General features: G+C 52.1%; 1 protein-coding gene across 7 annotated transcripts in view; it reads right to left on the bottom strand.

Moving 5' to 3' along the window:
* dtnbb (dystrobrevin, beta b) overlaps positions 1-27,542 on the bottom strand; it is a 56,005-nt gene extending 28,463 nt beyond the window's left edge. For 4 of the 7 annotated variants that reach the window (XM_023952051.2, XM_023952054.2, XM_023952052.2 and 1 more), the window contains exons 1-9: positions 27,377-27,542; positions 21,824-21,950; positions 21,267-21,334; positions 21,124-21,204; positions 20,847-21,060; positions 18,864-18,949; positions 18,566-18,720; positions 18,390-18,495; positions 1,300-1,466 (exon numbers count right to left, since the gene is read on the bottom strand). In XM_023952051.2, the coding sequence (XP_023807819.1) occupies positions 1,300-1,466; positions 18,390-18,495; positions 18,566-18,720; positions 18,864-18,949; positions 20,847-21,060; positions 21,124-21,204; positions 21,267-21,333 (876 nt within the window). In that variant the 5' untranslated portion in view covers position 21,334; positions 21,824-21,950; positions 27,377-27,542. The remainder of the gene's footprint in view (positions 1-1,299; positions 1,467-18,389; positions 18,496-18,565; positions 18,721-18,863; positions 18,950-20,846; positions 21,061-21,123; positions 21,205-21,266; positions 21,335-21,823; positions 21,951-27,376) is intronic. The other 3 variants (XM_023952053.2, XM_078941306.1, XM_078941305.1) reach the window with 1 other exon arrangement.
* Between the last annotated feature and the right edge of the window lie 268 nt (positions 27,543-27,810).

The raw sequence follows: 27,810 nt of genomic DNA, 5'->3' as shown, positions 1-27,810 counted from the left end.
TTAGCAAAAGTGTTACAGACGTAAAAACACAACCCGTCAGTTTGTCGGACTGACTCACAACATAACCAGGAAACTGTTTCTGGGCCAAGGTCTGAAAACAATCCCGTTTATGGAGGGAACAGTTATTTAGTCAAATTGTTGGTGAAAACGTCGACAGAAAACTGGTCATCTTGGAATCCTACCGCTCATCAGGTAATAAGTGACGGTCTCCAAAATATATACATCTACAATTTGCAATAAGATAAACACATTTCTACTTGACCTTATTGATGAAGACCAGCGGCACAGTAACATTAGGAGAACCTTGCATATAACTGAAAGAGCCAAAAAGAACATAGAACAGTTCTCTTACATATAGATGCGGAAAAAGATTATGACAGTGTCAATTGGAATTTTTTATTCTTGGTCTTTATTTAATAACAAATCGGTAGAAATAATAAAAACAATGTATTCACAACCGACTGCAAGAATTAAAATAAACGGGAATTTAACAGGGATATTGAAATTGGACAGATGGACTAGGCAGGGTGGCGGACTCTACCCGACTCTGTTTGCTCTTTTTATCGAGCCTCTGGCACAGGAAATTCAGGAAAAACCTGAAATTAAAGAAGTCTCAGTGAATGCAGTTGAACATAAAATAGGATTGTTTGTCGATGACTTAATAGCGTACCTTGAACAACCAGAAAGATTAATTCCTCATTTTATGGAAATATTGATGGAAATATAGTGATCCAAAACATCCTTAAAAACCTGAACTCCAGATAAGGACACATTCAGAGAGTTTTCAAGAGATTCAAAAGGAACTTCAACTGAAAAGCTCCTTTGGAATGAAGGGCAGACGTGACACAAAGACTCAATGAACCTCCTTCCAGGATGAGGAGAACCTCATAAAGCGCTGCCGTGGTGCGGTCGACCCATGATTGTAAGATTGCAGGTTCGATCCCCGCCTTGCACGCCCATGTGTCAAAGTGTCCTTGGGCAAGACAATGAACCCCACCTTGCCTCTGGTGGGAGGTTGGCACCAGTGTTGGGCAGCGGAGCCGCCATCAGTGTCTGAATGTGTGAGTCAATGTGTGTGTGTGAATGTGTTTGTGTGAATGTCTGTGTGTGAATGTCTGTGTGTGTGTGACTGTAAAGCGCTTTGGGCCTTGTAGGTAGAAAAACGCTATACAAGTATACAGCATTCACCATTTACCATAAACGCTCCTGCTGACGGTTCGTTCAGACCCAGACCACAACCCAGACCAAGACCCAGACCCAGACCAGGACCCAGGATGACACACAGCCGGTCTTGCTCACCCAAGACGAGTGTTCCTTCATCTGGTGCTGGTTGCTGTGGGGGCCATTGGCGTGGCCGCGCCAGAAGCAGCTCTGACACAGCTGGTAACTGTGGCACTGCTGGCACCGGTACCGGAAACCCATCATGCTCTCACAGCGACAGTAAGAACACTCGACCGGGTGGAAGACTGGGAGATCAGACACAAGAAAAGTTTGGATGTTTGAAATGTAGGAGCACCGGCGTGTCTGGATGGAACGTCAGCGTGTCTGGATGGAACATCGGCGTGTCTGGATGGAACGTCTGCGTGTCTGGATGGAAAGTCAGGATGGAACGTCAGGATGGAACGTCAGGATGGAACGTCAGGATGGAACGTCAGCGTGTCTGGATGGAACGTCAGCGCGTCTGGATGGAACGTCAGCGTGTCTGGATGGAACATCGGCGTGTCTGGATGGAACGTCTGCGTGTCTGGATGGAAAGTCAGGATGGAACGTCAGGATGGAACGTCAGGATGGAACGTCAGCGTGTCTGGATGGAACGTCAGCGCGTCTGGATGGAACGTCAGCGTGTCTGGATGGAACGTCGGCGTGTCTGGATGGAACGTCGGCGTGTCTGGATGGAACGTCAGCGTGTCAGGATGGAACGTCAGCGTGTTTGGATGGAACGTCGGCGTGTCTGGATGGAACGTCAGCGCGTCTGGATGGAACGTCAGCGTGTCTGGATGGAACGTCGGCGTGTCTGGATGGAACGTCGGCGTGTCTGGATGGAACGTCTGCGTGTCTGGATGGAACGTCAGCGTGTCTGGATGGAACGTCAGGATGGAACGCCAGCGTGTCTGGATGGAACGTCAGCGCGTCTGGATGGAACGTCAGCGTGTCTGGATGGAACGTCGGCGTGTCTGGATGGAACGTCGGCGTGTCTGGATGGAACGTCAGCGTGTCTGGATGGAACGTCGGCGTGTCTGGATGGTACGTCAGGATGGAACGTCAGCGTGTCTGGATGGAACGTCAGGATAGAACGTCAGCGTGTCTGGATGGAACGTCAGCGTGTCTGGATGGAACGTCGGCGTGTCTGGATGGAACGTCGGCGTGTCTGGATGGAACGTCGGCGTGTATGGATGGAACGTCGGCGTGTCTGGATGGAACGTCGGCGTGTCTGGATGGAACGTCGGCGTGTCTGGATGGAACGTCAGCGCGTCTGGATGGAACGTCAGCGTGTCTGGATGGAACGTCGGCGTGTCTGGATGGAACATCGGCGTGTCTGGATGGAACGTCAGCGTGTCTGGATGGAACGTCGGCGTGTCTGGATGGAACGTCAGGATGGAACGTCAGCGTGTCTGTGGATGGAACGTCAGGATGGAATGTCGGCGTGTCTGGATGGAACGTCAGGATGGAACGTCAGCGTGTCTGGATGGAACGTCGGCGTGTCTGGATGGAACGTCGGCGAGTCTGGATGGAACGTATGCGTGTCTGGATGGAACGTCAGCGCGTCTGGATGGAACGTCAGCGTGTCTGGATGGAACGTCAGCGTGTCTGGATGGAACGTCAGGATGGAATGTCAGCGTGTCTGGATGGAACGTCAGCGTGTCTGGATGGAACGTCAGCGTGTTTGGATGGAACGTCAGCGTGTCTGGATGGAACGTCGGCGTGTCTGGATGGAACGTCGGCGTGTCTGGATGGAACGTCAGGATGGAACGTCAGCGTGTTTGGATGGAACGTCAGCGTGTCTGGATGGAACGTCAGCGTGTCTGGATGGAACGTCAGCGCATCTGGATGGAACGTCAGCGTGTCTGGATGGAACGTCGGCGTGTCTGGATGGAACGTCAGCGTGTTTGGATGGAACGTCAGCGCGTCTGGATGGAACGTCAGCGTGTCTGGATGGAACGTCAGGATGGAACGTCAGCGTGTCTGGATGGAACGTCAGCGCGTCTGGATGGAACGTCAGCGTGTCTGGATGGAACGTCGGCGCGTCTGGATGGAACGTCAGCGTGTCTGGATGGAACGTCAGGATGGAACGTCAGCGTGTCTGGATGGAACGTCGGCGTGTCTGGATGGAACGTCAGCGTGTTTGGATGGAACGTCAGCGCGTCTGGATGGAACGTCAGCGTGTCTGGATGGAACGTCAGGATGGAACGTCAGCGTGTCTGGATGGAACGTCAGCGCGTCTGGATGGAACGTCAGCGTGTCTGGATGGAACGTCGGCGTGTCTGGATGGAACGTCGGCGTGTCTGGATGGAACGTCAGCGCGTCTGGATGGAACGTCGGCGTGTCTGGATGGAACGTCGGCGTGTCTGGATGGAACGTCGGCGTGTCTGGATGGAACGTCAGCGTGTCTGGATGGAACGTCAGGATGGAACGTCAGCGTGTCTGGATGGAACGTAGGCGTGTCTGGATGGAACGTCGGCGTGTCTGGATGAAACGTCAGCGTGTCTGGATGGAACGTCGGCGTGTCTGGATGGAACGTCAGCGTGTCTGGATGGAACGTCAGGATGGAACGTCAGCGTGTCTGGATGGAACGTCGGCGTGTCTGGATGGAACGTCGGCGTGTCTGGATGGAACGTCGGCGTGTCTGGATGGAACGTCGGCGTGCCTGGATGGAACGTCAGGATGGAACGTCAGCGTGTTTGGATGGAACGTCAGCGTGTCTGGATGGAACGTCAGCGTGTCTGGATGGAACGTCAGCGTGTCTGGATGGAATGTCAGCGTGTCTGGATGGAACGTCGGCGTGTCTGGATGGAACGTCGGCGTGTCTGGATGGAACGTCGGCGTGTCTGGATGGAACGTCGGCGTGTCTGGATGGAACGTCAGGATGGAACGTCAGCGTGTTTGGATGGAACGTCAGCGTGTCTGGATGGAACGTCAGCGTGTTTGGATGGAACGTCAGCGTGTCTGGATGGAATGTCAGGATGGAACGTCAGCGTGTCTGGATGGAACGTCAGCGCGTCTGGATGGAACGTCAGCGTGTCTGGATGGAACGTCTGCCTGTCTGGATGGAACGTCTGCGTGTCTGGATGGAATGTCGGCGTGTCTGGATGGAACGTCGGCGTGTCTGGATGGAACGTCAGCGCGTCTGGATGGAAAGTCAGCGTGTCTGGATGGAACGTCAGGATGGAACGTCAGCGTGTCTGGATGGAACGTCGGCGTGTCTGGATGGAACGTCAGGATGGAATGTCAGCGTGTCTGGATGGAACGTCAGCGTGTCTGGATGGAACGTCGGCGTGTCTGGATTGAACGTCAGCGTGTCTGGATGGAACGTCAGGATGGAATGTCAGCGTGTCTGGATGGAACGTCGGCGTGTCTGGATGGAACGTCGGCGTGTCTGGATGGAACGTCGGCGTGTCTGGATGGAACGTCAGCGTGTCTGGATGGAACGTCGGCGTGTCTGGATGGAACGTCGGCGTGTCTGGATGGAACGTCAGGATGGAACGTCAGCGTGTTTGGATGGAACGTCAGCGTGTCTGGATGGAACGTCAGCGTGTTTGGATGGAACGTCAGCGCGTCTGGATGGAACGTCGGCGTGTCTGGATGGAACGTCAGCGTGATTGGATGGAACGTCAGCGTGTCTGGATGGAACGTCGGCGTGTCTGGATGGAACGTCGGCGTGTCTGGATGGAACGTCAGCGTGTTTGGATGGAACGTCAGCGTGTCTGGATGGAACGTCAGCATGTTTGGATGGAACGTCAGCGTGTCTGGATGGAACGTCGGCGTGTCTGGATGGAACGTCAGGATGGAACGTCAGCGTGTTTGGATGGAACGTCAGCGTGTCTGGATGGAACGTCAGCGTGTTTGGATGGAACGTCAGCGTGTCTGGATGGAATGTCAGGATGGAACGTCAGCGTGTCTGGATGGAACGTCAGCGCGTCTGGATGGAACGTCAGCGTGTCTGGATGGAACGTCTGCCTGTCTGGATGGAACGTCTGCGTGTCTGGATGGAACGTCGGCGTGTCTGGATGGAACGTCGGCGTGTCTGGATGGAACGTCAGCGCGTCTGGATGGAAAGTCAGCGTGTCTGGATGGAACGTCAGGATGGAACGTCAGCGTGTCTGGATGGAACGTCGGCGTGTCTGGATGGAACGTCAGGATGGAATGTCAGCGTGTCTGGATGGAACGTCAGCGTGTCTGGATGGAACGTCGGCGTGTCTGGATTGAACGTCAGCGTGTCTGGATGGAACGTCAGGATGGAATGTCAGCGTGTCTGGATGGAACGTCGGCGTGTCTGGATGGAATGTCAGCGTGTCTGGATGGAACGTCGGCGTGTCTGGATGGAACGTCGGCGTGTCTGGATGGAACGTCGGCGTGTCTGGATGGAACGTCAGCGTGTCTGGATGGAACGTCGGCGTGTCTGGATGGAACGTCGGCGTGTCTGGATGGAACGTCAGGATGGAACGTCAGCGTGTTTGGATGGAACGTCAGCGTGTCTGGATGGAACGTCGGCGTGTCTGGATGGAACGTCAGCGTGATTGGATGGAACGTCAGCGTGTCTGGATGGAACGTCGGCGTGTCTGGATGGAACGTCGGCGTGTCTGGATGGAACGTCAGCGTGTTTGGATGGAACGTCAGCGTGTCTGGATGGAACGTCAGCATGTTTGGATGGAACGTCAGCGCGTCTGGATGGAACGTCGGCGTGTCTGGATGGAACGTCAGTGTGTCTGGATGGAACGTCGGCGTGTCTGGATGGAACGTCAGCGTGTTTGGATGGAACGTCAGCGCGTCTGGATGGAACGTCAGCGTGTCTGGATGGAACGTCAGCGTGTCTGGATGGAACGTCAGCATGTTTGGATGGAACGTCAGGATGGAACGTCAGCGTGTTTGGATGGAACGTCAGCGTGTCTGGATGGAACGTCAGCGTGTTTGGATGGAACGTCAGCGTGTTTGGATGGAACGTCAGCGCGTCTGGATGGAACGTCGGCGCGTCTGGATGGAACGTCAGCGCGTCTGGATGGAACGTCAGCGTGTCTGGATGGAACGTCAGCGTGTCTGGATGGAACGTCGGCGTGTCTGGATGGAACGTCAGCGTGTCTTGATGGAATGTCAGGATGGAACGTCAGCGTGTCTGGATGGAACGTCGGCGTGTCTGGATGGAACGTCGGCGTGTCTGGATGGAACGTCAGCGTGTCTGGATGGAACGTCGGCGTGTCTGGATGGAACGCCAGCGCGTCTGGATGGAACGTCAGCGTGTCTGGATGGAACGTCGGCGTGTCTGGATGGAACGTCAGCGTGTCTTGATGGAATGTCAGGATGGAACGTCAGCGTGTCTGGATGGAACGTCAGCGTGTCTGGATGGAACGTCGGCGTGTCTGGATGGAACGTCGGCGTGTCTGGATGGAACGTCGGCGTGTCTGGATGGAACGTCAGCGCGTCTGGATGGAACGTCAGCGTGTCTGGATGGAACGTCAGCGTGTCTGGATGGAACGTCAGGATGGAACATGGATGGAATGTCAGCGTGTCTGGATGGAACGTCAGCGTGTCTGGATGGAACGTCAGCGTGTCTGGATGGAACGTCGGCGTGTCTGGACGGAACGTCGGCGTGTCTGGATGGAACGTCAGCGTGTCTGGATGGAACGTCAGGATGGAACATGGATGGAATGTCAGCGTGTCTGGATGGAACGTCAGCGTGTCTGGATGGAACGTCAGCGTGTCTGGATGGAACGTCTGCGTGTCTGGATGGAACGTCTGCGTGTCTGGATGGAATGTCAGCGTGTCTGGATGGAACGTCAGCGTGTCTGGATGGAACGTCGGTGTGTCTGGATGGAACGTCAGCGTGTCTGGATGGAACGTCTGCGTGTCTGGATGGAACGTCTGCGTGTTTGGATGGAACGTCAGCGTGTTTGGATGGAACGTCTGCGTGTTTGGATGGAACGTCAGCGTGTCTGGATGGAACGTCTGCGTGTCTGGATGGAACGTCTGCGTGTTTGGATGGAACGTCTGCGTGTTTGGATGGAACGTCAGCGTGTTTGGATGGAACGTCTGCGTGTTTGGATGGAACGTCAGCTTGTCTGGATGGAACGTCTGCGTGTCTGGATGGAACGTCTGCGTGTTTGGATGGAACGTCTGCGTGTTTGGATGGAACGTCAGCGTGTCTGGATGGAACGTCTGCGTGTCTGGATGGAACGTCTGCGTGTTTGGATGGAACGTCTGCGTGTCTGGATGGAACGTCTGCGTGTTTGGATGGAACGTCAGCGTGTCTGGATGGAACGTCAGCGTGTCTGGATGGAACGTCTGCGTGTTTGGATGGAACGTCAGCGTGTCTGGATGGAACGTCTGCCTGTCTGGATGGAACGTCTGCGTGTCTGGATGGAACGTCAGCGTGTCTGGATGGAACGTCTGCGTGTCTGGATGGAACGTCAGCGTGTCTGGATGGAACGTCAGCGTGTCTGGATGGAACGTCAGCGTGTTTGGATGGAACGTCGGCGTGTCTGGATGGAACGTCGGCGTGCCTGGATGGAACGTCAGCGTGTCTGGATGGAACGTCAGCGTGTCTGGATGGAACGTCAGCGTGTCTGGATGGAACGTCAGCGTGTTTGGATGGAACGTCAGCTTGTCTGGATGGAACGTCTGCGTGTCTGGATGGAACGTCTGCGTGTCTGGATGGAACGTCTGCGTGTTTGGATGGAACGTCTGCGTGTCTGGATGGAACGTCTGCGTGTCTGGATGGAACGTCTGCGTGTCTGGATGGAACGTCAGCGTGTCTGGATGGAACGTCAGCGTGTCTGGATGGAACGTCAGCGTGTTTGGATGGAACGTCAGCGTGTCTGGATGGAACGTCTGCGTGTTTGGATGGAACGTCTGCGTGTCTGGATGGAACGTCTGCGTGTTTGGATGGAACGTCAGCGTGTCTGGATGGAACGTCAGCGTGTCTGGATGGAACGTCTGCGTGTTTGGATGGAACGTCAGCGTGTCTGGATGGAACGTCTGCCTGTCTGGATGGAACGTCTGCGTGTCTGGATGGAACGTCAGCGTGTCTGGATGGAACGTCTGCGTGTCTGGATGGAACGTCAGCGTGTCTGGATGGAACGTCAGCGTGTCTGGATGGAACGTCAGCGCGTTTGGATGGAACGTCGGCGTGTCTGGATGGAACGTCGGCGTGCCTGGATGGAACGTCAGCGTGTCTGGATGGAACGTCAGCGTGTCTGGATGGAACGTCAGCGTGTCTGGATGGAACGTCAGCGTGTTTGGATGGAACGTCGGTGTGTCTGGATGGAACGTCGGCGTGCCTGGATGGAACGTCAGCGTGTCTGGATGGAACGTCAGCGTGTCTGGATGGAACGTCAGCGTGTCTGGATGGAACGTCAGCGCGTTTGGATGGAACGTCGGTGTGTCTGGATGGAACGTCAGGATGGAATGTCAGCGTGTCTGGATGGAACGTCAGCGTGTCTGGATGGAACGTCGGCGTGTCTGGATTGAACGTCAGCGTGTCTGGATGGAACGTCAGGATGGAATGTCAGCGTGTCTGGATGGAACGTCAGCGCGTCTGGATGGAACGTCAGCTTGTCTGGATGGAACGTCTGCGTGTCTGGATGGAACGTCGGCGTGTCTGGATGGAACGTCGGCGTGCCTGGATGGAACGTCAGCGTGTCTGGATGGAACGTCAGCGTGTCTGGATGGAACGTCAGCGTGTCTGGATGGAACGTCAGCGTGTTTGGATGGAACGTCAGCGTGTCTGGATGGAATGTCAGCGTGTCTGGATGGAACGTCAGCGTGTCTGGATGGAACGTCAGCGTGTCTGGATGGAACGTCTGCGTGTTTGGATGGAACGTCAGCGTGTCTGGATGGAACGTCAGCGTGTTTGGATGGAACGTCAGCGTGTCTGGATGGAACGTCAGCGTGTCTGGATGGAACGTCTGCGTATTTGGATGGAACGTCAGCGTGTCTGGATGGAACGTCTGCGTGTTTGGATGGAACGTCAGCGTGTCTGGATGGAACGTCAGCGTATCTGGATGGAACGTCAGCGTGCCTGGATGGAACGTTAGCGTGTCTGGATGGAACGTCAGCGTGTCTGGATGGAACGTCAGCGTGTCTGGATGGAACGTCAGCGTGTCTGGATGGAACGTCTGCGTGTTTGGATGGAACGTCAGCGTGTCTGGATGGAACGTCAGCGTGTTTGGATGGAACGTCAGCGTGTCTGGATGGAACGTCAGCGTGTCTGGATGGAACGTCTGCGTATTTGGATGGAACGTCAGCGTGTTTGGATGGAACGTCAGCGTGTCTGGATGGAATGTCAGCGTGTCTGGATGGAACGTCAGCGTGTCTGGATGGAACGTCAGCGTGTCTGGATGGAACGTCTGCGTGTTTGGATGGAACGTCAGCGTGTCTGGATGGAACGTCTGCGTGTTTGGATGGAACGTCAGCGTGTCTGGATGGAACGTCAGCGTATCTGGATGGAACGTTAGCGTGTCTGGATGGAACGTCAGCGTGTCTGGATGGAACGTCAGCGTGTCTGGATGGAATGTCAGCGTGTCTGGATGGAATGTCAGCGTGTTTGGATGGAATGTCAGCGTGTTTGGATGGAATGTCAGCGTGTTTGGATGGAACGTCAGCGTGTCTGGATGGAACGTCAGCGTGTCTGGATGGAACGTCTGCGTGTTTGGATGGAACGTCAGCGTGTCTGGATGGAACGTCAGCGTGTTTGGATGGAACGTCAGCGTGTCTGGATGGAACGTCAGCGTGTCTGGATGGAACGTCTGCGTATTTGGATGGAACGTCAGCGTGTCTGGATGGAACGTCTGCGTGTTTGGATGGAACGTCAGCGTGTCTGGATGGAACGTCAGCGTATCTGGATGGAACGTCAGCGTGCCTGGATGGAACGTTAGCGTGTCTGGATGGAACGTCAGCGTGTCTGGATGGAACGTCAGCGTGTCTGGATGGAACGTCGGTGTGTCTGGATGGAACGTCAGCGTGTCTGGATGGAACGTCTGCGTGTCTGGATGGAACGTCTGCGTGTTTGGATGGAACGTCAGCATGTCTGGATGGAACGTCTGCGTGTTTGGATGGAACGTCAGCGTGTTTGGATGGAACGTCTGCGTGTTTGGATGGAACGTCAGCGTGTCTGGATGGAACGTCTGCGTGTCTGGATGGAACGTCTGCGTGTTTGGATGGAACGTCTGCGTGTTTGGATGGAACGTCAGCGTGTCTGGATGGAACGTCTGCGTGTCTGGATGGAACGTCTCCGTGTTTGGATGGAACGTCTGCGTGTCTGGATGGAACGTCTGCGTGTTTGGATGGAACGTCAGCGTGTTTGGATGGAACGTCAGCGTGTCTGGATGGAACGTCTGCGTGTTTGGATGGAACGTCAGCGTGTCTGGATGGAACGTCTGCCTGTCTGGATGGAACGTCTGCGTGTTTGGATGGAACGTCTGCGTGTCTGGATGGAATGTCAGCGTGTCTGGATGGAACGTCAGCGTGTCTGGATGGAACGTCAGCGTGTTTGGATGGAACATCAGCGTGTCTGGATGGAACGTCAGCGTGTTTGGATGGAACGTCGGCGTGTCTGGATGGAATGTCAGCGTGTCTGGATGGAACGTCAGCGTGTCTGGATGGAACGTCAGCGTATCTGGATGGAATGTCAGCGTGCCTGGATGGAACGTTAGCGTGTCTGGATGGAACGTCAGCGTGTCTGGATGGAACGTCAGCGTGTCTGGATGGAACGTCGGTGTGTCTGGATGGAACGTCAGCGTGTCTGGATGGAACGTCTGCGTGTCTGGATGGAACGTCTGCGTGTTTGGATGGAACGTCAGCATGTCTGGATGGAACGTCTGCGTGTTTGGATGGAACGTCAGCGTGTTTGGATGGAACGTCTGCGTGTTTGGATGGAACGTCAGCGTGTCTGGATGGAACGTCTGCGTGTCTGGATGGAACGTCTGCGTGTTTGGATGGAACGTCTGCGTGTTTGGATGGAACGTCTGCGTGTTTGGATGGAACGTCAGCATGTCTGGATGGAACGTCTGCGTGTCTGGATGGAATGTCAGCGTGTCTGGATGGAACGTCAGCGTGTCTGGATGGAACGTCAGCGTGTTTGGATGGAACATCAGCGTGTCTGGATGGAACGTCAGCGTGTTTGGATGGAACGTCGGCGTGTCTGGATGGAATGTCAGCGTGTCTGGATGGAACGTCAGCGTGTCTGGATGGAACGTCAGCGTATCTGGATGGAATGTCAGCGTGCCTGGATGGAACGTTAGCGTGTCTGGATGGAACGTCAGCGTGTCTGGATGGAACGTCAGCGTGTCTGGATGGAACGTCGGTGTGTCTGGATGGAACGTCAGCGTGTCTGGATGGAACGTCTGCGTGTCTGGATGGAACGTCTGCGTGTTTGGATGGAACGTCAGCATGTCTGGATGGAACGTCTGCGTGTTTGGATGGAACGTCAGCGTGTTTGGATGGAACGTCTGCGTGTTTGGATGGAACGTCAGCGTGTCTGGATGGAACGTCTGCGTGTCTGGATGGAACGTCTGCGTGTTTGGATGGAACGTCTGCGTGTTTGGATGGAACGTCAGCGTGTCTGGATGGAACGTCTGCGTGTCTGGATGGAACGTCTCCGTGTTTGGATGGAACGTCTGCGTGTCTGGATGGAACGTCTGCGTGTTTGGATGGAACGTCAGCGTGTTTGGATGGAACGTCAGCGTGTCTGGATGGAACGTCTGCGTGTTTGGATGGAACGTCAGCGTGTCTGGATGGAACGTCTGCCTGTCTGGATGGAACGTCTGCGTGTTTGGATGGAACGTCTGCGTGTCTGGATGGAATGTCAGCGTGTCTGGATGGAACGTCAGCGTGTCTGGATGGAACGTCAGCGTGTTTGGATGGAACATCAGCGTGTCTGGATGGAACGTCAGCGTGTTTGGATGGAACGTCGGCGTGTCTGGATGGAATGTCAGCGTGTCTGGATGGAACGTCAGCGTGTCTGGATGGAACGTCAGCATGTTTGGATGGAACGTCAGCGTGTCTGGATGGAACGTCAGCGTGTTTGGATGGAACGTCAGCGTGTTTGGATGGAACGTCAGCGTGTCTGGATGGAACGTCAGCGTGTTCGGATGGAACGTCAGCGTGTCTGGATGGAACGTCAGCGTGTCTGGATGGAACGTCAGCGTGTCATGATGGAATGTCAGCGTGTCTGGATGGAACGTCAGCGTGTCTGGATGGAACGTCAGGATGGAACGTCAGGATGGAACGTCGGCGTATCTGGATGGAACGTCAGGATGGAACGTCAGGATGGAACGTCAGCGTGCCTGGATGGAATGTCAGCGTGTCTGGATGGAACGTCAGCGTGCCTGGATGGAATGTCAGCGTGTTTGGATGGAATGTCAGCGTGTTTGGATGGAACGTCAGCGTGTTTGGATGGAATGTCAGCGTGTTTGGATGGAATGTCAGCGTGTCTGGATGGAATGTCAGCGTGTCTGGATGGAATGTCAGCGTGTTTGGATGGAATGTCAGCGTGTCTGGATGGAACGTCAGCGTGTCTGGATGGAATGTCAGCGTGTTTGGATGGAACGTCAGCGTGTCTGGATGGAATGTCAGCGTGTTTGGATGGAATGTCAGCGTGTTTGGATGGAACGTCAGCGTGTCTGGATGGAATGTCAGCGTGTTTGGATGGAATGTCAGCGTGTTTGGATGGAACGTCGGCGTGTTTGGATGGAACGTCAGCGTGTTTGGATGGAACGTCAGCGTGTCTGGATGGAATGTCAGCGTGTTTGGATGGAACGTCAGCGTGTCTGGATGGAATGTCAGCGTGTCTGGATGGAATGTCAGCGTGTTTGGATGGAATGTCAGCGTGTTTGGATGGAATGTCAGCGTGTCTGGATGGAACGTCAGCGTGTCTGGATGGAACGTCTGCGTGTCTGGATGGAACGTCTGCGTGTTTGGATGGAACGTCAGCATGTCTGAATGGAATGTCAGCGTGTCTGGATGGAATGTCAGCGTGTCTGGATGGAATGTCAGCGTGTTTGGATGGAATGTCAGCGTGTCTGGATGGAACGTCAGCGTGTCTGGATGGAACGTCTGCGTGTCTGGATGGAACGTCTGCGTGTTTGGATGGAACGTCAGCATGTCTGAATGGAACGTCTGCGTGTTTGGATGGAACGTCAGCGTGTTTGGATGGAATGTCAGCGTGCCTGGATGGAACGTTAGCGTGTCTGGATGGAACGTCGGCGTGTCTGGATGGAACGTCAGCGTGTCTGGATGGAACGTCAGCGTGTTTGGATGGAACGTCAGCGTGTTTGGATGGAATGTCAGCGTGTCTGGATGGAACGTCAGCGTGTTTGGATGGAATGTCAGCGTGTCTGGATGGAACGTCAGCGTGTTTGGATGGAACGTCAGCGTGTCTGGATGGAATGTCAGCGTGTTTGGATGGAACGTCGGCGTGTCTGGATGGAACGTCGGCGTGTCTGGATGGAACGTCGGCGTGTTTGGATGGAACGTCAGCGTGTCTGGATGGAACGTCAGCGTGTTTGGATGGAACGTCAGCGTGTTTGGATGGAACGTCAGCGTGTCTGGATGGAACGTCAGCGTGTCTGGATGGAACGTCAGCGTGTCTGGATGGAACGTCAGCGTGTCTGGATGGAACGTCTGCGTGTCTGGATGGAACGTCAGCGTGTCTGGATGGAACGTCAGCGTGTTTGGATGGAACGTCAGCGTGTCTGGATGGAATGTCAGCGTGTCTGGATGGAACGTCAGCGTGTCTGGATGGAACGTCAGCGTGTTTGGATGGAACGTCAGCGTGTCTGGATGGAACGTCAGGATGGAATGTCAGCGTGTCTGGATGGAACGTCAGCGTGTCTGGATGGAACGTCGGCGTGTTTGGATGGAACGTCAGCGTGTCTGGATGGAACGTCGGCGTGTTTGGATGGAATGTCAGCGTGTTTGGATGGAACGTCGGCGTGTCTGGATGGAACGTCGGCGTGTCTGGATGGAACGTCGGCGTGTTTGGATGGAACGTCGGCGTGTCTGGATGGAACGTCGGCGTGTTTGGATGGAACGTCAGCGTGTCTGGATGGAACGTCGGCGTGTTTGGATGGAACGTTGGCGTGTCTGGATGGAACGTCGGCGTGTTTGGATGGAACGTCAGCGTGTCTGGATGGAACGTCAGCGTGTCTGGATGGAACGTCGGCGTGTTTGGATGGAATGTCAGCGTGTCTGGATGGAATGTTAGCGTGTCTGGATGGAACGTTGGCGTGTCTGGATGGAACGTCGGCGTGTTTGGATGGAACGTCAGCGTGTCTGGATGGAACGTCAGGATGGAATGTCAGCGTGTCTGGATGGAACGTCGGCGTGTTTGGATGGAACGTCAGCGTGTCTGGATGGAACGTCAGGATGGAACGTCGGCGTGTCTGGATGGAACGTCAGGTTTGAACGTCAGGATGGAACGTCGGCGTGTCTGGATGGAACGTCGGCGTGTCTGGATGGAACGTCGGTGTGTCTGGATGGAATGTCAGCGTGTTTGGATGGAACGTCGGCATGTTTGGATGGAACGTCTGCGTGTCTGGATGGAACGTCGGCGTGTTTGGATGGAACGTCAGCGTGTCTGGATGGAATGTCAGCGTGTCTGGATGGAACGTCGGCGTGTCTGGATGGAACGTCTGGATGGAACGTCAGCGTGTCTGGATGGAACGTCGGCGTGTTTGGATGGAACGTCAGCGTGTCTGGATGGAACGTCAGGATGGAATGTCAGCGTGTCTGGATGGAACGTCGGCGTGTTTGGATGGAACGTCAGCGTGTTTGGATGGAATGTCAGCGTGTTTGGATGGAACGTCGGCGTGTCTGGATGGAACGTCGGCGTGTCTGGATGGAACGTCGGCGTGTTTGGATGGAACGTCAGCGTGTCTGGATGGAACGTCGGCGTGTTTGGATGGAATGTCAGCGTGTTTGGATGGAACGTCGGCGTGTCTGGATGGAACGTCGGCGTGTTTGGATGGAACGTCAGCGTGTCTGGATGGAACGTCGGCGTGTTTGGATGGAATGTCAGCGTGTCTGGATGGAATGTCAGCGTGTCTGGATGGAACGTTGGCGTGTCTGGATGGAACGTCGGCGTGTTTGGATGGAATGTCAGCGTGTCTGGATGGAATGTCAGCGTGTCTGGATGGAACGTTGGCGTGTCTGGATGGAACGTCTGCGTGTTTGGATGGAACGTCGGCGTGTTTGGATGGAACGTCGGCGTGTCTGGATGGAACGTCGGCGTGTTTGGATGGAACGTCAGCGTGTCTGGATGGAACGTCGATGTGTTTGGATGGAATGTCAGCGTGTCTGGATGGAATGTCAGCGTGTCTGGATGGAACGTTGGCGTGTCTGGATGGAACGTCGGCGTGTTTGGATGGAACGTCAGCGTGTCTGGATGGAACGTTGGCGTGTTTGGATGGAACGTCAGCGTGTCTGGATGGAACGTCAGGATGGAATGTCAGCGTGTCTGGATGGAACGTCGGCGTGTTTGGATGGAATGTCAGCGTGTCTGGATGGAATGTCAGCGTGTCTGGATGGAACGTCAGCGTGTCTGGATGGAACGTCGGCATGTTTGGATGGAACGTCTGCGTGTCTGGATGGAACGTCGGCGTGTTTGGATGGAACGTCAGCGTGTCTGGATGGAATGTCAGCGTGTCTGGATGGAACGTCAGCGTGTCTGGATGGAACGTCGGCGTGTTTGGATGGAACGTCAGCGTGTCTGGATGGAACGTCAGGATGGAATGTCAGCGTGTCTGGATGGAACGTCGGCGTGTCTGGATGGAACGTTGGCGTGTCTGGATGGAACGTCGGCGTGTTTGGATGGAACGTCAGCGTGTCTGGATGGAACGTCAGGATGGAATGTCAGCGTGTTTGGATGGAACGTCAGCGTGTCTGGATGGAACGTCGGCGTGTTTGGATGGAACGTCAGCGTGTCTGGATGGAACGTCAGGATGGAATGTCAGCGTGTCTGGATGGAACGTCGGCGTGTTTGGATGGAACGTCAGCGTGTCTGGATGGAACGTCAGGATGGAACGTCGGCGTGTCTGGATGGAACGTCAGGTTTGAACGTCAGGATGGAACGTCTGCGTGTCTGGATGGAACGTCGGTGTGTCTGGATGGAACGTCGGCGTGTTTGGATGGAACGTCAGCGTGTCTGGATGGAATGTCAGCGTGTCTGGATGGAACGTCAGCGTGTCTGGATGGAACGTCAGCGTGTTTGGATGGAACGTCGGCATGTTTGGATGGAACGTCTGCGTGTCTGGATGGAACGTCGGCGTGTTTGGATGGAACGTCAGCGTGTCTGGATGGAATGTCAGCGTGTCTGGATGGAACGTCAGCGTGTCTGGATGGAACGTCGGCGTGTTTGGATGGAACGTCGGCGTGTCTGGATGGAACGTCGGCGTGTTTGGATGGAACGTCAGCGTGTCTGGATGGAACGTCGATGTGTTTGGATGGAATGTCAGCGTGTCTGGATGGAATGTCAGCGTGTCTGGATGGAACGTTGGCGTGTCTGGATGGAACGTCGGCGTGTTTGGATGGAACGTCAGCGTGTCTGGATGGAACGTTGGCGTGTTTGGATGGAACGTCAGCGTGTCTGGATGGAACGTCAGGATGGAATGTCAGCGTGTCTGGATGGAACGTCGGCGTGTTTGGATGGAACGTCAGCGTGTCTGGATGGAATGTCAGCGTGTCTGGATGGAACGTCAGCGTGTCTGGATGGAACGTCGGCATGTTTGGATGGAACGTCTGCGTGTCTGGATGGAACGTCGGCGTGTTTGGATGGAACGTCAGCGTGTCTGGATGGAATGTCAGCGTGTCTGGATGGAACGTCAGCGTGTCTGGATGGAACGTCGGCGTGTTTGGATGGAACGTCAGCGTGTCTGGATGGAACGTCAGGATGGAATGTCAGCGTGTCTGGATGGAACGTCGGCGTGTCTGGATGGAACGTTGGCGTGTCTGGATGGAACGTCGGCGTGTTTGGATGGAACGTCAGCGTGTCTGGATGGAACGTCAGGATGGAATGTCAGCGTGTTTGGATGGAACGTCAGCGTGTCTGGATGGAACGTCGGCGTGTTTGGATGGAACGTCAGCGTGTCTGGATGGAACGTCAGGATGGAATGTCAGCGTGTCTGGATGGAACGTCGGCGTGTTTGGATGGAACGTCAGCGTGTCTGGATGGAACGTCAGGATGGAACGTCGGCGTGTCTGGATGGAACGTCAGGTTTGAACGTCAGGATGGAACGTCTGCGTGTCTGGATGGAACGTCGGTGTGTCTGGATGGAACGTCGGCGTGTTTGGATGGAACGTCAGCGTGTCTGGATGGAATGTCAGCGTGTCTGGATGGAACGTCAGCGTGTCTGGATGGAACGTCAGCGTGTTTGGATGGAACGTCGGCATGTTTGGATGGAACGTCTGCGTGTCTGGATGGAACGTCGGCGTGTTTGGATGGAACGTCAGCGTGTCTGGATGGAATGTCAGCGTGTCTGGATGGAACGTCAGCGTGTCTGGATGGAACGTCGGCGTGTTTGGATGGAACGTCAGCGTGTTTGGATGGAACGTCAGCGTGTTTGGATGGAACGTCAGCGTGTCTGGATGGAACGTCAGGATGGAATGTCAGCGTGTCTGGATGGAACGTCGGCGTGTCTGGATGGAACGTTGGCGTGTCTGGATGGAACGTCGGCGTGTCTGGATGGAATGTCAGCGTGTTTGGATGGAATGTCAGCGTGTCTGGATGGAACGTCGGCGTGTCTGGATGGAACGTTGGCGTGTCTGGATGGAATGTCAGCGTGTTTGGATGGAATGTCAGCGTGTCTGGATGGAACGTCGGCGTGTCTGGATGGAACGTCGGCGTGTTTGGATGGAACGTCAGCGTGTCTGGATGGAACGTCAGCGTGTCTGGATGGAACGTCGGCGTGTTTGGATGGAACGTCAGCGTGTCTGGATGGAACGTCAGCGTGTCTGGATGGAACGTCGGCGTGTCTGGATGGAATGTTAGCGTGTCTGGATGGAATGTTAGCGTGTCTGGATGGAACGTCAGCGTGTCTGGATGGAACGTTGGCGTTGGACGGATTTGGTTCTTTATGTCATCATTTCATGGACTGTAGGGGGAAGCTACAGAAATACCACACATGCAAACTCCACACAGGAAGGTCCCATCCAGGGTTCGAACCTTCCTACAGGCAAAAACTCACCATTTTCAACGTTAGCGAGTCTGTGCATCAGTGGGAGCCACACGAGACACTGAGGGGGGGGGTCTGCCATGAGCACATCCAAAAACGTGTTCAGCAGGATCTTCTTCTGGTGTCAAACACAAACATCAGTGCATTTATTGGGAAAGACGTGTAGGAATGCGTCTTCTGCATCCCACCTGCTGTGGAAAACACATCCGCAGAGAATGTTCTGTGTATCCAAAGGACGGCCCCTCGAACACGGCGGTGGGGAGCTTCAACACCTCCCTGAGCAGCTGGTCAAACTTAGCAAACACCATCAGTCCACTGCAGTCAGAGATCTGTGAAAAAATGTCTGAAACCCGCAGACAGTTGGTGATTGGACCCACAGCGCCCCCTGCTTTCAGCTTCATTTACTGCATGTAGGTTCAGAAGGTTGTGCTCAAAGAAAACAAACACAAATGTTTCTAAATGTAACACTCTCAAAACTGGTCTTACAGCGAAGTTTGTCCACAATTTTGCCTCCACACATGGTGGCCAGCATGGTCTTCATGGAGAACACGGTCATCTTCCCCGGACTGTCACTGGAGAAAAAGACAGTTTCATGTTTTTCTACCTTTTTCACTTTTTGACATCAAAAACTGAAACAGAGTCCTAAGAACGCAAAGATTGTGTTCCTGAAAATAAAGTGTGTCTAAAGTGTGGAGATGGATTTAAGACATTAATAAATGTTCATTTAAATTGAATAGAATAGAAAAAAATAAAACAAAACAGAACAGAAAAAATAGAACAGAATAGAAAACAATAGAATAGAAACAAACAATAATCAAACCAAATCAAAGACAACAAAAGACAACAAAATAGAACAAGCAAAAAAGAATATAATAGAAGAAAGGAGAATAGAACACAATAGAATACAACACAATGAAACAGGATAGAAAAGAAACAAACATAATAGAACAGAATAGAACAGAAAAAATAGAACAGAACAGAGGGGATTAGAACAAAATAGAACAGGATAGAATAAAGTAGAATAAAACACAATGGAAGAGAATAGAAACCAACGCAATAGAATAGAACAGAACAGGATACAATGAAACACATTAGAACACAAAAGAACAGAAAACAACAGAAGAAAATAGAACACAATAGAATAGAATAGAATAGAATAGAACAGGACACAATAAAAAAGAATTAAACACAATAGAACAGGATAGAACACAATTGAACAGAATAGAATAGAATAGAACACAAGAGAACAGAAAAGTATAAAACATTATAGAACAGGATAGAATAGAACAGAATAAAACACAATTGAACAGAATAGAACAGAAAAAAGAATAGAAGGAGAATAGAACGAATAGAATACAATAAAACAGAAAATAATAAAACAGAACAGAATACAAATGCAATAGATTAGAAAATAACAGAATAGAATAAAACACAATAGAATAGAACATAATAGACTAGAACACAATAGAACAGAATAAAGAGTCTTTAATGACATGACACATTTTATAAAGAAAGTTCAAAACTGTTCATTCTGAGAAGAATAAAAGTAGATTAATAGAAACACTATTCATTTGAAAAACATTAATTTTAAACTGAATTTTGAAAACAATTTGAAAATAAATGGTAATAACATTTGAGTTGAGTAGGAAGCTCAGAAAAACTGAATGAAGATGTTTGAAAAAAAAACAAATAAGGCTAAAACTCCAAAACACTGTATGGCCTCCTGTTGATTCCCAGAGTCAGAACTAAACAAGGGGAATCAGCGTTTCAATATTCTGCAGCTGAAATCTGGAACAGCCTCCCTGAAGTCGTAAGACAGGCCTCTTCTGTGTTCATGTTCAAATCTAGACTTAAAACATTTCTGTTTAGCCGTGTATATGACTGAAAGGTCCTATCTGCACTTTTCTTTCCTTTCCTTCCTTTATTTTTAAATCAATTTTCAAAATGTTTTTTTCTTTTCTTTTAAAGTTAATTTTACGTTGATTATTTCTATGATGTATTGTGATTTTAATGCATTTTTCTGTTTTGTGAAGCACCTTGAATTACTTTGTGTAAAATTGTGCTATACAAATAAACTTGCCTTGCCTTGCCTTGGAATTCAGAGTGAATTAAAGTCTTACAGATGCTGAAAACGGTTAATAGAAACATTTGTTAAGCTTTAAGATTTCTGATAGAAACGGAAACAGAAGATTTTAGTCTGGTTTCTGTCAGTTAAAGTCAGAATCGCCTCTTAATTCAGACTTCTTTTAGGACGTTTCAAAGACTTTCTTCTTCTGGTTCAGCTTCCTGTAATTGTCTTGCAGCTAAATCGTGGCGTCTGGACTTGAAGTCCTCCACCCTGGAAACCTTCGTCCGTCTCTGGAGGGCAGGAAACGTTTCCAAGACAGAAGACTTTGAGTCCAGATGTCACCTTTCAACTTCAAGACATCGTCACCAACGTCCTGTCGTTCCTCTGCGCTCCTGTCGTACCTGTCGTAGGTCGCCACCATGAAGTTGAGCAGCAGCCCGATGGACTGCTCCACGTTGATCTGGTGGGTGGTGGGCAGACGCTTGTTGAGCTGGTAATAGATGGAGGACAGGATGGTCTCCAACCGCGACACGTTGATCTCAGCGTTGTGGTCCAGCGCGTTGAGGCCGTTGTCCCGAAAGGCTTCGATCATGTTCCACACATCCACCAGATGAACTAGGAGAAAAGCGTCACTTCCTGCTCAGAACACGGCGAACGGACCAGAACAGCGGCTCTTACGGTTGCATCTCTTCTGCACGAAACGGAGTTTGCACGCCGTCCTGTAGGTGGAGAGTCGGATCACATCGAAGTTCTGGGCTCCTGAAACAAAGAATCGGTTAAAGAAGAACGACAAACGACGTCCATCTGCAACAACAACGCACTCATTTCCATGAAGAGCTGACGCTTCTCCACCGCCGCCTTAGACCGCCGGCTGCCCTCCTCGATCATCCTGCAACGCAAACAACGCAAGGATGACACGACACAACTGTGACACAACAAAGTACTGCAACACACACACAACACAACTGTGACACAACACCCACAAAGCAACTATGACACAATACAAAAAATGCAAGGATGAGACAACATCTAAACACACCTATGACACAACAAAGTACTACAACACGGACAACGTAATCGTGAGATAACATATACATTTGCAACACACAAGGAACTATGATTGAACAGACACACAACTACACCAACAGAAACCGAACCCTGCAACATAACAGAAACAAATCACTAAAACAACACACAATGAACTGCAAAGATTAGACAAACGAATACACAACTTTAAATACAACAGACAGAAAACTGCTACAGTCACAGAACTCCAACCCGAGTAGAACACAACTACAACAGAACAACACAACTGCATCTTGAAATGTGACTAGCATGAAAAAGCTTTTATTTTGAAGTTCCTCTGGTGTAAACACACCTGCAGGGTTCAGGTTCTTCAGAAGTATTTCCTCCTCACTGATATCCGCCCTGAAGATGGGAACGTCATGTTCTAGAAGTTCCTAGCACCGGTTCCAAAGGTTTCCGTGGGAAGGCCGGTCCAGAACCTGCAGAGGAGAAAACCCAAAGAAACCAGAGAACGATCGATTCCTTTGAGGGAATCTTCATCCTCCACGTGCCGCTGACAAAATGCTGCCAGCAGGTCTCATGTGGGGTAGAACAGGTGAAATGTTGGCCCCAAGCGCCAACGTTTTCAGTCATTTTGTAGCCACAAAAGTATTTGATTAAAGAATTGAGATTATGATGAATTCTGTGTGAAAATCACCAGTTTCCCATAATATTGTAAAGACTATTTCCTCAAAAGAAACATGTCATTCAGAAAATATGTGTTGTTATCTTTTTGTATTAAGGACACGTCAGCAGTAGGTCATGTGACTGATTTGATAAAGGGGGGACCAAAGCAAGAGGGAGGGGGCGCATCCTGTGGAGACGGGGAAAACTTCAGGGAGTCTACGAGAGAAAAGAAAAAAGAGGCGCATCTAACGCATCTGTTTCTGTTTGGACTCGTCTGGACAATCGACTGGTGGGTGAGAGGATTCCTGTCGACGTTTGGATTTGGTTTCTTTGTGGATGATGCCTACGTGTCGGGAGTGGGAGTGACTGTGGACTCTGAGAGGAAGACGCTCCAGCACAGACATTAACGGGACATTTAAAGAAAACGACTGGCTGAGGATTAATATACTATTTGGGTTTTTCTGTTGTTTTGGTTTTCTTGTGTTACATAAAAGACAAAAGAGTCAAATCTGTTGTGTAAATATATCAATTTAAAGAAGAATGAGCACTAAAAGAAATAGATGATCGTTACAATTTGAGTTTTTAACCCAAGCAAATGAAAGAAAATGAGAAGAATTCACTAAAGGCCCACTTTTAATTTCTAAATCCTTCATCACTGAGGCACATTTCCAAAGATCCCAAATAGAGCAGACCATAATACTAAGGCCCCGGGAGAGAAGAAGCAGAGGATGGGGCCCCCCCTGGACCAAATGTCTGACATCTATCGCACACTGTGGCATCATCATCCAGCAGGACGCTCGGGCTAAACCGTCACCGATCACTGATGATGGACAGGGGGGGGGGCACGGCGGCTGGGTCATAGAGGGGGGAGGAGCTCAGGAGAAATGGAGGTGAGGAGCAGATTCCACACAGAAGAAACCTTCAAGGTAACATTTTGACATAGAAAACCATGAAAAAATAGAAAACGTTGAATCTTTGGTGGTTTCCTCTGTAAAAGTTTGCAGTGTGCATTTCCTGCTGTGAGGCCTTTCTCCAAAAGTGTCTAAGATTTGTTGTGGAGTTTGTCGACCTAGAAAGGTTATCTAGAAAGGTTATCTAGAAAGTACAATTCTGGAACACGGAGGGAGTCCATGTGGTCTTACAGAAGCCGTCGCATCGGTCAAACCAGAACAAAATCCTATATGTGGAGAAATGGAAATGTGTGTAAATCCAGGCCCGTTTCTTCAAACAGGCCAACTAGGCAATTGCCTGGGGCCCCAATGGGGGGGGGGGTCCTAGGGCCCCCTAAAGCTGCATGTTCAGCCCCTTGTGAGGAGAAGAAGAATGCCCGTTTTTACCTGTAGCTATTTCCAGCGTTTATTAAATCACTTTTGAGCCAAACATAAAATGCACCAATCAGCTGATGGTTTTTGAACATAGTGATGTAGCTGGCCACGCCCCCAAAGCTGTGTATTGATTGGCAGCTACCAGTTCCGGTAGTGAAGGGATTAAAGGACAAACCCTGTAACGATATGGAGTTACCAGCCATGTGGAAACACGCCACAACAAGAAAAGTGATGAAGACAAATGGACAAAGGATGAGGAAGGTGGTCATGAGGGGGGGAGAATGAAGGTTAGAAGGAGGTAGAATAATAATACTAAACTTTATTTGTATAAGATAGAAATCACAAAGTGCTTCGCAGTAAAACACAGAATATACAAAGAATGAAAAACCAATTTTAAAAAGACGTTTTATCTATTTTTTACAGAAAACACTGAGTCAGCAGATCTGAGGCTGAGAGGAAGGGAGTTCCAGAGGATGGAGCCACTGCTGCAAAGACTGTCACCTTTAGTCTGGAACAGCCAGCAGACCCTGGTCACATGACCTCAGGGACCTGCTGGTCACATGACCTCAGGGACCTGCTGGTCACATGACCTCAGGGACCTGCTGGTCACATGACCTCTGGGACCTGCTGGTCACATGACCTCTGGGACCTGCTGGTCACATGAGCTCAGGGACCTGCTGGTCACATGACCTCTGGGACCTGCTGGTCACATGACCTCTGGGACCTGCTGGTCACATGACCTCAGGGACCTGCTGGTCACATGAGCTCAGGGACCTGCTGGTCACATGACCTCTGGGACCTGCTGGTCACATGACCTCAGGGACCTGCTGGTCACATGACCTCAGGGACCTGCTGGTCACATGACCTCTGGGACCTGCTGGTCACATGACCTCAGGGACCTGCTGGTCACATGAGCTCAGGGACCTGCTGGTCACATGACCTCAGGGACCTGCTGGTCACATGACCTCTGGGACCTGCTGGTCACATGACCTCAGGGACCTGCTGGTCACATGACCTCTGGGACCTGCTGGTCACATGACCTCTGGGACCTGCTGGTCACATGACCTCAGGGACCTGCTGGTCACATGAGCTCAGGGACCTGCTGGTCACATGACCTCTGGGACCTGCTGGTCACATGACCTCTGGGACCTGCTGGTCACATGACCTCTGGGACCTGCTGGTCACATGACCTCAGGGACCTGCTGGTCACATGACCTCTGGGACCTGCTGGTCACATGACCTCAGGGACCTGCTGGTCACATGACCTCAGGGACCTGCTGGTCACATGACCTCTGGGACCTGCTGGTCACATGACCTCAGGGACCTGCTGGTCACATGAGCTCAGGGACCTGCTGGTCACATGACCTCAGGGACCTGCTGGTCACATGACCTCTGGGACCTGCTGGTCACATGACCTCTGGGACCTGCTGGTCACATGACCTCTGGGACCTGCTGGTCACATGACCTCAGGGACCTGCTGGTCACATGAGCTCAGGGACCTGCTGGTCACATGACCTCTGGGACCTGCTGGTCACATGACCTCTGGGACCTGCTGGTCACATGACCTCTGGGACCTGCTGGTCACATGACCTCAGGGACCTGCTGGTCACATGAGCTCAGGGACCTGCTGGTCACATGAGCTCAGGGACCTGCTGGTCACATGACCTCAGGGACCTGCTGGTCACATGACCTCTGGGACCTGCTGGTCACATGACCTCTGGGACCTGCTGGTCACATGACCTCAGGGACCTGCTGGTCACATGACCTCAGGGACCTGCTGGTCACATGAGCTCAGGGACCTGCTGGTCACATGACCTCAGGGACCTGCTGGTCACATGACCTCAGGGACCTGCTGGTCACATGACCTCAGGGACCTGCTGGTCACATGACCTCAGGGACCTGCTGGTCACATGAGCTCAGGGACCTGCTGGTCACATGACCTCAGGCTCAGGGACCTGCTGGTCACATGACCTCAGGGACCTGCTGGTCACATGACCTCTGGGACCTGCTGGTCACATGACCTCAGGGACCTGCTGGTCACATGACCTCAGGGACCTGCTGGTCACATGACCTCTGGGACCTGCTGGTCACATGACCTCAGGGACCTGCTGGTCACATGACCTCAGGCTCAGGGACCTGCTGGTCACATGACCTCAGGGACCTGCTGGTCACATGACCTCAGGGACCTGCTGGTCACATGAGCTCAGGGACCTGCTGGTCACATGACCTCAGGGACCTGCTGGTCACATGACCTCAGGGACCTGCTGGTCACATGACCTCAGGGACCTGCTGGTCACATGACCTCAGGGACCTGCTGGTCACATGAGCTCAGGCTCAGGGACCTGCTGGTCACATGACCTCAGGGACCTGCTGGTCACATGACCTCAGGGACCTGCTGGTCACATGACCTCAGGGACCTGCTGGTCACATGACCTCAGGCTCAGGGACCTGCTGGTCACATGACCTCAGGGATCTGCTGGTCACATGACCTCAGGCTCAGGGACCTGCTGGTCACATGACCTCAGGGACCTGCTGGTCACATGACCTCAGGGACCTGCTGGTCACATGACCTCAAGGATCTGCTGGGGGTGGACGGCTGCACAAGGTCCTTTCTATAGTCCGGTGTTTGGTCATTTAGAGCTCTGGATGTTAAAACCAGGATGTGGAGCCAGTCCAGCTGGATTAACAACAGAGAGACGCGTGAAAACGTAGATGATTCAGTTCAAATCCTCACAACAGCGATCTGGAAAACCTGAAGCCGTTCTAGAGATTTATTGCTTAAACATGTGAGGATGGAGTTGCAATAATCAAGACGAGATGATAGAAAAGTCTGGATGAGAATCTCCATCTCAGAACGCAACTGGACTCAGTTTAGCAATGTTTCTAAGATGACAAAAACAAGAAGGAACAAGTGACCCGACATGGGGGGCGAGGGGCAAAACCGGGTCTAGAGTCACCCCGAGGTTCCTGACAGACGGCCTGATAGAGGAAGGAAGGGGACCGAACCTGTGGACTATCTGGGGGAGGCGACTGTCAGCAACACAGACTAGAACCTCAGTTTTAGCTTCATTTAGTTGTTCATCCAGACACCTGCATAAAATCTGGATTTTAAAAACATCCTGCGGTTTAAAGGAAACATAGAGCTGAATATCATCAGCATAAAAATGATGAGAAATATCAGTAAAAGAACTTAAACTATGCTGCAAAGGCAGCAGATATCAAATAAACAATGAAGGTCCCAAAACTGAGCCTTGTGGGACACCAGAAGTGAGGGATGCAGAGGAGGACCTAAACCTGGAAAATACAAAAGATCTACCAGTCAGATAACTGGAGAACCAGTTTAAAGCGGATCCGGATACCCCATGGGGGCAGATAGGGCAAATAAGGTGCATGGGGGCAGATAACTGAAACAAACAGGTGGAACATCAAAGATACCCTAACCCTAACCAGAGACATTGATATTTAGTAGAAACGATCCCATGTTTGAACTCAGGTGTTACGTCACATTCCGGGGGGGGGGGGGGACTCCTCTCCACACACACAGGTACTGATTAGATGCGATGTCACGTGACAAACTAACCTAACACCATCATCTTCCTGAAAAACGCTTTTTCTTGGGGGGGGGGGGGGTTGACTGACCCGCCATGTCCCGATCTGTTAATGACGTCACAGGTTTGAACGTCCGCTTGATTAAAAAGACATAAGGGCCAGAAACCGCACCTGGGGGGAGCATCCTCTGCAACATCCTCCGGGAGGGGGGCACCGTGACACTGCGGAACGGAAACGGCAGCCCAAACGCCGTGGCGATTGTTGCCCGACTGGCTCACGGTGTCTATGGTGGATGGGGGGGGGGGGGGGGGGGCAGCACCGTTCATCATCTACCGTTCGGGAACATAGGCGGGGGGGGCTCTTACCTGGGACGAATCCGGTCTACAGCTGGGGGGGCATAAGGACGCCGCTGGGGCAGGACACGGGGGTATTTTCTCCCACTGCAGTGGAGCCAGCGGACACACGCACGAGCGCGCCGCTTCCGCGCGGCAGCATCACTCGCCGAAGACCCGCACCGACACCTACGACACTGTGCGCATGCGCAAGTCCGGATGGCAGCGGGTTACCACATTTACCACAATGCATTGCACCAGGTCTTTTTTACGTCCTTGGTTTACAAGAAAAAAAAGTTAAGAAGAATTAAAGTCTAATTTATGTTTAAAAAAATAAGAACGTGAACTTTTTATCTCAGAATTAAAAGACATTTTTAAAAACAACACTAAATAACAGAATAAACACAAGGTCATTATAAGCGGGTTTTATATTTGTGTATAAAATTATGTTGATGCATGTGACACAC

The sequence above is a fragment of the Oryzias latipes genome, chromosome 22, assembly GCF_053564925.1.
Source record: "Oryzias latipes strain Hd-rR chromosome 22, Olatipes_Hd-rR_3.1".
Taxonomy (NCBI): Eukaryota; Metazoa; Chordata; class Actinopteri; order Beloniformes; family Adrianichthyidae; genus Oryzias; species Oryzias latipes.
The sequence above is the reverse complement of the archived record's forward strand: the minus strand, read 5'-3'. Positions and strand labels throughout refer to the sequence as shown.